The sequence below is a fragment of the Panicum virgatum genome, chromosome 7K, assembly GCF_016808335.1.
Source record: "Panicum virgatum strain AP13 chromosome 7K, P.virgatum_v5, whole genome shotgun sequence".
NCBI lineage: Eukaryota > Viridiplantae > Streptophyta > Magnoliopsida > Poales > Poaceae > Panicum > Panicum virgatum.
The window spans coordinates 44143507-44153739 of NC_053142.1; the positions used below are offsets into that span (position 1 = coordinate 44143507).

The window sequence follows — 10233 nt, forward strand, 5'->3', positions numbered from 1 at the left end:
AACGCTCTCCTCTTTCACAATCGCTCCCACCCCTCGCGCACTCCCCGGCCTCTCCATAAGAGCCTAGACGCCGCCGCGGCCGCCAAAGTTGACACGACCGCGAGCAAAAGGGGGGCGGCTCTTCTCTCTCCGCCCTACACTCCCCTCCCTCCCGGGCGCCCGCGATGCCGCCGTCGCGGTCGCTGTTCCTGCTGCTCATGCTCGCGCTCGCCGCGGCGCAGGCGCAGCCGCCCCCCGCGCCGCCGGTGCCGCGGACGGCCGGGGTGCGGGCGGAGATCGACGCGCTCCTCGCGTTCCGCCGCGGGCTGCGCGACCCCTACGGCGCCATGTCCGGGTGGGACGCGGCGTCGCCCTCGGCGCCCTGCTCCTGGCGCGGCGTCGCGTGCGCGCCCGGCGGCGGCGGCGGCCGCGTCGTCGAGCTGCAGCTCCCGCGGCTCCGCCTCTCGGGCCCCATCTCGCCGGAGCTCGGCTCGCTGCCGTACCTCGAGCGGCTCAGCCTCCGCTCCAACGACCTCTCCGGCGCCGTCCCGGCGACGCTGGCCCGCGTCACCTCGCTCCGCGCCGTCTTCCTCCAGTCCAACTCGCTCTCCGGCCCCATTCCTCAGTCCTTCCTCGCCAACCTCACCAACCTCGATACCTTCGACGTGTCCGGTAACCTCCTGTCCGGCCCCGTCCCCGCTTCGTTTCCCCCCACCTTGAAGTACCTCGACCTCTCCTCCAATGCCTTCTCCGGCACCATCCCGGCGAGCATTAGCGCCTCGGCGCCGAGCCTCCAGTTCCTGAACCTGTCCTTCAACCGGCTCCGGGGCACCGTGCCGGCGTCGCTGGGCGCCCTGCAGAACCTGCATTACCTCTGGCTCGACGGGAACCTCCTCGAGGGGACCATCCCTGCGGCGCTGGCCAACTGCTCCGCGCTGCTCCACCTGAGCCTGCAGGGGAACTCGCTCCGCGGCATCTTGCCGTCCGCGGTCGCCGCGATACCCACGCTGCAGATTCTCTCGGTGTCGCGGAACCAGCTCACCGGCGCCATCCCGGCCGCGGCGTTCGGCGGCCAGGGGAACTCGTCGCTGCGCATCGTGCAGCTCGGCGGCAACGACTTCTCCCAGGTGGACGTGCCGGGAGGGCTCGCCTCGGATCTCCAGGTGGTGGACCTTGGTGGCAACAAGCTGCGTGGTCCGTTCCCGACCTGGCTCGCCGGGGCGGGGGGACTGACGCTGCTCGACCTCTCCGGCAATGCGTTCACCGGCGAGTTGCCGCCGGTGGTCGGGCAGCTCACCGCACTGCTGGAGCTGCGCCTTGGCGGCAATGCTTTCACTGGCGCAGTGCCTGCGGAGATTGGCAGATGCGGCGCGCTCCAGGTGCTTGATCTCGAGGACAACCACTTCTCCGGCGATGTGCCATCAGCTCTTGGCGGTCTCCCGAGGCTCAGAGAGATCTATCTCGGTGGGAACACTTTCTCCGGCCATATTCCGACGAGCTTGGGGAATCTGTCTTGGCTGGAGGCATTGTCCATACCGAGCAACAGACTCACTGGTGGCCTTTCGGGTGAGCTTTTTCAGCTGGGAAACCTGACGTTCCTGGACCTATCTGAGAACAACCTCACCGGAGAGATCTCTCCGGCCATCGGTATTCTGTCTGCTCTTCAGACTTTGAATTTGAGCCGCAATGCCTTATCTGGGCGCATTCCGTCAACCATTGGCAACCTGCAGAACCTGCGAGTTCTTGACCTCTCTGGTCAGAAGAACCTCTCTGGCAATGTCCCGGCAGAGCTTTTCGGCTTGCCACAGCTGCAATATGTGTCGTTTGCCGACAACTTGTTCTCTGGGGATGTTCCTGAAGGATTCAGCAGTCTTTGGAGCCTGCGGCATCTCAATCTCTCCGGCAATTCTTTCACCGGGTTGATCCCGGCAACATATGGGTACCTGCCATCGCTTCAAGTGCTATCGGCCTCGCACAACCGCATTTCTGGGGAGCTTCCTGCTGAGCTTGCCAATTGTTCCAACCTTACTGTGCTTGAGCTCAGTGGCAACCAGATGACTGGCTCCATCCCGAGTGACCTCTCACGGCTTGGTGAATTGGAGGAACTTGACCTCAGCTACAATCAGCTTTCGGGCAAGATACCACCAGAGATTTCCAACTGCTCATCACTTGCGCTTCTCAAGCTTGATGATAATCATATTGGCGGTGACATACCGGCCTCTCTTGCCAACCTCTCGAAGCTGCAGACACTTGACCTGTCATCCAACAATCTTACAGGCAGCATTCCTGCTTCATTGGCTCAGATTCCAGGCCTTGTATCATTCAATGTGTCACACAATGAGCTTACTGGTGAGATACCGGCAATGCTCGGCTCCCGTTTTGGCTCTCCTTCAGCATATGCTTCAAACTCAGATTTGTGCGGTCCACCATTGGAGAGCGAATGTGGTGAGTACCGGCGGCGCCGGAGGCGACAGAAGGTGCAGCGTCTGGCTCTGCTAATTGGTGTGGTGGCTGCTGCCGTGCTGCTCCTTGGGCTGTTCTGCTGTTGCTGTGTGTTCAGCTTGCTGCGATGGAGGCGCCGGTTCATTGAGAGCCGTGATGGTGTCAAGAAGAGGAGACGCAGCCCTGGACGTGGCAGCGGGTCAAGTGGCACAAGCACGGAGAATGGTGTTAGCCAGCCGAACCTGATCATGTTCAACTCAAGGATCACCTATGCTGATACGGTTGAGGCGACGCGGCAGTTCGACGAGGAGAATGTGCTCAGCCGAGGCCGCCATGGTCTCGTGTTCAAGGCCTGTTACAGTGATGGCACCGTTCTGGCCATTTTGCGGCTTCCATCCACCTCTGCCGATGGTGCTGTGATTATTGAGGAGGGCTCATTCAGAAAAGAGGCCGAGTCTCTTGGCAAGGTGAAGCACAGGAACCTCACTGTGCTCCGTGGCTACTACGCAGGGCCGCCGCCTGATGTTCGCCTGCTGGTCTATGACTACATGCCCAACGGCAACCTTGCCACATTGCTTCAGGAAGCATCCCACCAAGACGGCCACATCCTCAACTGGCCAATGAGGCACCTGATCGCGCTCGGTGTCTCCCGCGGCCTCGCGTTCCTGCACCAGTCCGGCGTCGTGCACGGCGACGTCAAGCCGCAGAACATCCTCTTTGACGCCGACTTCGAGCCGCACCTGTCTGACTTCGGCCTGGAGACGATGGTGGTGACCGCAGGTGCCGCTGCGGCAGCCGCGGCCGCATCAACATCAGCTGCAACACCAGTGGGCTCGCTCGGCTACGTCGCCCCTGACGCGGCTGCCGCCGGGCAGGCCACGAGGGAAGGCGACGTGTACAGCTTCGGCATCGTGCTGCTGGAGCTCCTCACCGGGCGGCGCCCCGGCATGTTCGCTGGGGAGGAGGAGGACATCGTGAAGTGGGTGAAGCGGCAGCTGCAGCGCGGCGCGGTGGCGGAGCTTCTTGAGCCGGGCCTGCTGGAGCTGGACCCGGAGTCCTCCGAGTGGGAGGAGTTCCTGCTGGGCATCAAGGTCGGGCTGCTCTGCACCGCGTCCGACCCGCTGGACCGCCCGGCCATGGGCGACGTGGTGTTCATGCTGGAGGGCTGCCGCGTCGGCCCGGACATCCCGTCCTCCGCCGACCCCACCTCCCAGCCGTCGCCGGCGTAGTTAGCTCCCCGGCGCCCCTCCGCCGGCACCACCACCTGTCAGATTCAATTCAGTAGCTTTCCATTTTTTTTCTCGCTATTAATTTCCTTAATTAGTTCAGATTAGTGCTAGTCTCAGCTAAGCCGCCGGCCGGCGTGCCATTCGTCGACGGCCAAACTGACCCGTGGGGCGCGGAACCATTTCCCGCCATGCAAGGAGTGGAGGAGGTCGTGGCCCCGTCCATGGCGGAAGTAGCCGTTGGGCGTCCTAATCACGTGGTTAGTGGAGGCGTCAGCACCCGGGGAGCAAGAAACTATGTGCCCGGCACGGCCTGATGCTCCTGCCACGCCATGCATGTCGTTGGTGCTGCGCATGTGGGGTTCCCCTGCCGCGCATCGGCAACGGCTACTGATGCAGGACATGGCTGGCGCCTCCTGGCCACCGATCTGTACCACGACCCTTGTACTCTCTCTAGCGATTGATTTCGTGTAGGGGCCTGCTTGGCTTCCTGGTATCTTGCGTTTAATCTGGTTTCACCAAGAGCAGCAACAAAACCTTTTGTGCCATGTGCTGTACATTTGTCTGTATTTTGTTATTCCGATTGGTTCAGTGGATGGATGGATGATGCTCATGACCGTTAGCTTGTTCTGTTCTCTGCACAAGCATGATTACTTGATTAGTTTTTCCCTGCAATTGTTTTCCCCGGATAATGAGGGGACCCTACTTGTTGTTTTGTCTGGATTGATGAATGCTTTGGAACGTTGTAGTGGCAAGTGGGCACAATAGAATTAGGATTCCATGGCATTATTTCTGCATTACCCCACGCTTGCCGGGCAGCTGCTGCCTGGTGAGAGATCTTGATCCCCCTGCACTGTACTTGGGTCGAGCCGCTAAATACTGTCCTCACATTGGGAGGAACCTCAGGCCCCGTTTGGTTTGGTTGGTTTGTGCTATCAACAGTATCCAAAGAATCTTTCATGGATGAAGGTCTAAATGAAGTATATTTGCAAAACTTTTTTTACAGATGTGTGCAACTTTGCGCGACGAATCTAATGAGCCAAAAAAATTCATGATTGGCTATAGTGATACTACAGTAACCATTTTTTAATTATGCGGTCAAAGACCTCGTTAGATTACTCTCGTGAGGTAGCACAAGGTTGTGAAATTAATTTTTTGAACTGTCTTCATTTAATACTAAAAATTAGTGGTCAAAATTTTCTAGCACAACTTGGTGCTAGGGAACGGCCTCAAATCCGACGGGTGCACGGGCGCGCCCGCACGCGCTGCGTAATTCGATCCGCACCTGTTTGATTGCTGGCAGTACGTGAGTGGATCATCAATCATCCTGGGCGTAAAAGGCGCATTGAATCTCGTCGCCTCTCTTTAGGTAGGACATGGGCATCTGAATGTGCAGCAGCGGCACGATCAATGCGGGGTAAAAAGGGGCAATTTTTCCATTTGATATGCTGCACGCTTGTTAATTGAGCAGTACTCAACTCCAGTCCTACTCCATGAAGCATTTCTTGTTCCATAAAGCCCTGAATCACTCTGTTCGGCAGCTTCAGCAGTTTTCAGCCCAACAGTGTTTTCCTCTCATACTGTTCCAGCACCAGCTTTCAGCACCAGCTAGTTAACAGTATTTTTTTCTCACACCACTCCAACCACCAACTCCAGTACAGCGAACATAATGTTCACGGCGTGGCGTTCCCCAAACTGAAGATCACCACTTCACCAGGGCAATCAATGGTCTGTCAGTCGTGAGCCCAATGGGTGATGGTCAAGCGAGAAGAGAACGAGAGAACGACGACTGGCACGCACGACGATTCCGGTGTCTGCAAGCCAGCAGACTTGGGCTCGGGATGCCAACGCCACGCGGTCTTTAAAGGCGTTTCTGACGAGGGCTCGAAGCTTTCGAGGCCAGGAGGACATGGGGAGATTGCAATCCATGGCATCTTGTCAACCGGATTGGCATCGCCATCGTAGACAGGCGCGCGCGCGCCTAGCAGCGCGTAGCAATGCGGCTTGGACGGATCCGGTAGACCCTGAAGCATCGAACAGGTAGCACGTGATGTGTATAGCGGTATAAAGAAACTGAGGATTGGGAAGGCCCGGCAGGCATGGCGCTAGCGCTACCTACTCGCCATCAACCGGCCAGCAAGAAGCCAAGCCAAGCCAGGAGAGGAGATCAGGAGACGACGTTGCATTGCTCTCGCACATTTCACCGAGTGGGTAGAGCGCCGGGACAGCTGCTGCCACGAGTAGAATGTACTTGCCATGTGGCCGGCTGAAACAACGGAGACCAGACCACAGCCAGTGCAGGGCGTAAATTTGCTCTGCAACTCTGCAGAGGAGTAATAAATCTTGCTGTCAGGATCCGGAAAGGATGAGTGCTGGATTACTGGGGAGACAACGATTTATGGAACACACAATCTCGTGCTGACTGCTCGTGCTGGAGTTGGGGCCGGGCAGCACGTTTGATCGCGGCAGGAGACGACGACGCTGGCTTTCTGAATGATTGCAGAAGTGCTATACAAGTATAGATGAACCTGCAGATGATATAATGTTAGTCCACGTGCTTTATCGTCACGGTTTTTACACCCTACTTTTATCGACAGTTTTTTTAAAAGCGTTTTATCGAGAGTTAGGCAGCAGTTTTTCACCATGTTCGGCAGGCTGGAGCCGGAGACTAGAGCTGGAGTGGTGTGAGAGAAAAATACTGTTACCTGGCTGGTGGCTGGTGGCTGGAGCTGGAGTGGTGTGAGAGAGAAATACTGTAGGGCTGGAGGGATGTAGACCAGCCGAACACGGTGTTTATCGAGAGTTGACTGCTGTGCTTCCTAGATTTCAGTGTCTACTGTAGTAATCATGCATATATGCTTTCGGGGTTGTTGGTAAAGACGGCAACCTACAAATGTCGAAAAATAAAAAGCTACAATGGCATGCTAATAATGTACAAAAAAGAAAGAAAACAACTGGTGCTTTCATATTTTTGTAACTACTCCGTATCTGCATGTCTTTTATACCCAAATATCTATGAGAACTATGCTTTCTTTTGTTAAGAATACTAGGCATATAGCCCGCGCATTTGCGCGGCTAGTATTGAAAATTCAAAAATTTGCATGTCGTTGTATCCTTACTTAAAGGTTATACTATTTTTTTACCATACATCATCCTGTTCATTATCGTAAATTATGTCTTATTGTTGATTAAAATAATTCAACTATGATCTACCTATAATAACAATTTGATTTGTTGAGATTTAATAATATTATGCAGATAATTATTCTTATTTTCATTTTATTTTGATTGATTGTTGTTAGCTTTAGTTTTTATTAATAGTATATATTTGTAACTGATACATAGCTAAATAATATTTTATATTTAATTTTTCATAATGGCATTGGTGGGTAATTTTTAATTAGACACAGGGGTATTTTAGGCTAATTTTTATCGTAATGGCAGTGGTGGGTAATTTTTATTTTTCTATTTTTCTCTGATTAACGTGGGAATTTCTAGACCTTGAGAGCGAACGTGGAGGCTCCGTTTGTTGGCTAAATAATAAGATAATAGATTATTTAAAACATCCATAATAAGAAGAACAAATGAAGACTAAATTTGATTTGCAGCATGTTGTTAGCGTAGGAATCAACCCAGCCCAGACCAGAAAATCCAGGCTAAATAATTTTGTACAGTCAGGCCTAAAGCAAACAATTTTAGGCCCATGAAACTATCTCCCAACCTGAATCACCTAAGCTTATATAGATTCTCGCTCGGTCCAACACATAACTGGCGGACATTTTTCTCCTAATCCCAATCATGCAGTTTCTGTGTGTGATCGAACCAAAACTATTCGATTCCCACTCTGTTTCGATACAATGGCCGTATTGATTCCCCGTTCGACTTCTGGTCATGGATCGGTGGCATCCACATCGGTGAATTGCACATGTAATTGCATTAGACCTAATTGCATGATCAAAACTTAATTAAACACACAATTTAGATCTAATCTCATACAAATTACACATGTAAATGCATTAGACCTAATTGCATTATCAAAATTTAATTAAACACACGATTTAGATCTAATCCGTACAAATTGCATATGTAAAACATATTTGCAAGATCAAAACTTAATTAAACACATGACTTAGATCAAATCTCGTACAAATTGCACATGTAAAACAAATCTGTAGAACTAGTTGCACGTAATTTAGGCATATATGCGCATCTATCTTGTACAGAAGTAATCCAAATCTAATCAAAGCATTCATTTTGCATCAAATTTTAACTGATCTTAAAATAGAGGCTCTGAACATATAATCGGATTATGTAGTTGTACATAAGCGCATCTAATATGATTAACAGAGATATTATAACTTGATGGCTCTAGATTAGAATCATGTCAAGATTAAGGTGCTTCTTGATACCGATTGTTATAACTAATTGACCATAAAATAGGATCTTAAACTTAGCCTAACCATGATCACTAGTACACTTAATGCGGAAATAGATGAAATCAAACTAATCACAACATGAAAATGTCATTAATCACCTCTGTAGTTGTTGCAGATCGTGGAAGCGTGGTGCAAAACAGCGATTCAAGAACAATGATTCTTGATCGGCGAGCAAACAGTGTAGATGCTATAGAATGAGCATGATTGCGTGAACTTGTGCGTCTGCAACCTTCAACGTCCTTTGTGATTGGAGTTTAGAATGACTAATGATTTAGAGTTTTTCTCTGTATTGAAAGCAGAGACCATCCCATCATATTTATAGATACCGTGGGACATGATGGAGTCCTAATTGGAAATGTCATTATGGACTGCTAATTACAACCCACAACTTTCTTTATTCGCGTTTAGGAGATAAATATGTCATTAATTCTTTTAATTGTCTTAACTGTTAAGATTAGCTTCTAAATATAATTCCAACAATCTCTCACTTAACCGAACGATTAATAACTAATATTTGCATTATACTTATGTTCGCTCTTAGTACAACAGTAAAGACCGAACCAATACTACGGGGGTCACGTGGGAGATGCTGATACCATTCGATTTACTCAAATTTGAGCCTCATGTTCATTTTTGCCTCAATTCTATCTTATTAATATCGCTTATCTTGTCAAGATGAACATGAAGCCTTCCGATAGAAAAATAAATGTCTTCAAATGGAGTTCGGAAAATTGTATGCGCGTGGCAGTCGCTTGCGATGATGGTTATTGTGCGATTATTGACTTCTGGGACATCAAAGATCAAGGCTTTAAAATGATCATGAGATTTGAGGTGAGACCTTCTATACATGAACACTAAATTTTATTTGTGCGATGTAATATAAACTAGGTCTTTTGTATGTGTACATAGGTGCCCCAAGCATGCAATTTTTTTGGCCTATCATGGAGCTATTGTGGTAAATATTTGGTTGCAGCCATAGTTATGTCAAGAGATACTCGTCATCCTCATACTCATATGTTTGTTATCAAGAGCGTCATCCTCATATGTTTGTTATCAAGAGACAAGGAAACAATAGATACAGTTTCTTTCAAAAGAAAAACAAAAGAGAGAAGACTATCTATTGTAGGTACGAATTCGGCTCTGTATTTCATCCAACCTACACAACGATTCTATCATCTTTTGCCAGATCAACCAATATACTTGTTTGGCTGATGATATTAAGATATTTGAATGGATAATATTTTTTGAGTAACTTTTGCATATCATTGCATAAATATTATTTATATACATGGTTGCTCGTGTTGATTCTACATGAAAAGTTTAGTATGCTTTACTACATATCATCTCTCCTTAGATAATAACTTCTCAAGACCAGATAAGAAAGATTTCCTATGTGTTGTGTATGGTTGTCTAGTACTTTATTTATAACTTATAATTGTTACATAGCTATCATATAAAATATCTATCAATGTGATTTTTTGCTCTATTACATGATTTAATATTGCAGAGCATATTTTCTAACATTTAGGTAGAACTGAAATAATTTGTTATAATACTACCAAATATGCCCTTGTGTTGGGTGATATTGTGAAGCATTTTTAACCTTATGTATCATTACAACATAATTAAATTCCACATGACAACATCTTGCTAAAAATCCTTTCAAATAAATTTTTGACCTCTAGCACTTCTTAACACTTTCATACATGCCACCTATCCTCCTTCCACAAGAAAAATCTTCCCGCCATCCTTTACATTATTGGCTGTCGCGACCTTAACCTTCTTAACAATGACGGTTGAAAGGATCTTAATCACACGATGTCGTAGCCTAGAGGGGGGGTGAATAGACTTTTCTTCGAAATTTGGCGCTTAATCCCTGCTGGGACTGCCTGGACCGGTCAGACCGGTCTACCAGACCGGTCTATGCAGGCAGACAGCCCAGTCAGCAGAAGCAAGTTCCCTCTCGAGCTTGAACCTATAACAAACTTGGGATATGTGTCTTGCAGAGTATTTCTAACAATATAAATAAGTCCCTACACACAAGTAGAGCACACCCAAGTAGATCGAGCGGAAGCACAATATAAACTCAAAACTATAAATGCAAGGTAAGTAAATCAAACCGAAATAGAGATGATGCAATGAAGACACGG

The 10233-nt window shown here is 49.3% G+C and overlaps 1 protein-coding gene across 1 annotated transcript; it reads left to right on the forward strand.

The window, feature by feature from the left end:
- Positions 1-4269, forward strand: LOC120641520 (probable inactive leucine-rich repeat receptor kinase XIAO). Its single transcript, XM_039917691.1, has one exon. The coding sequence runs from the start codon at positions 165-167 to the stop codon at positions 3648-3650; it is 3486 nt and encodes a 1161-aa protein (XP_039773625.1). The 5' UTR covers positions 1-164; the 3' UTR covers positions 3651-4269.
- The last annotated feature ends 5964 nt before the right edge of the window (positions 4270-10233 follow it).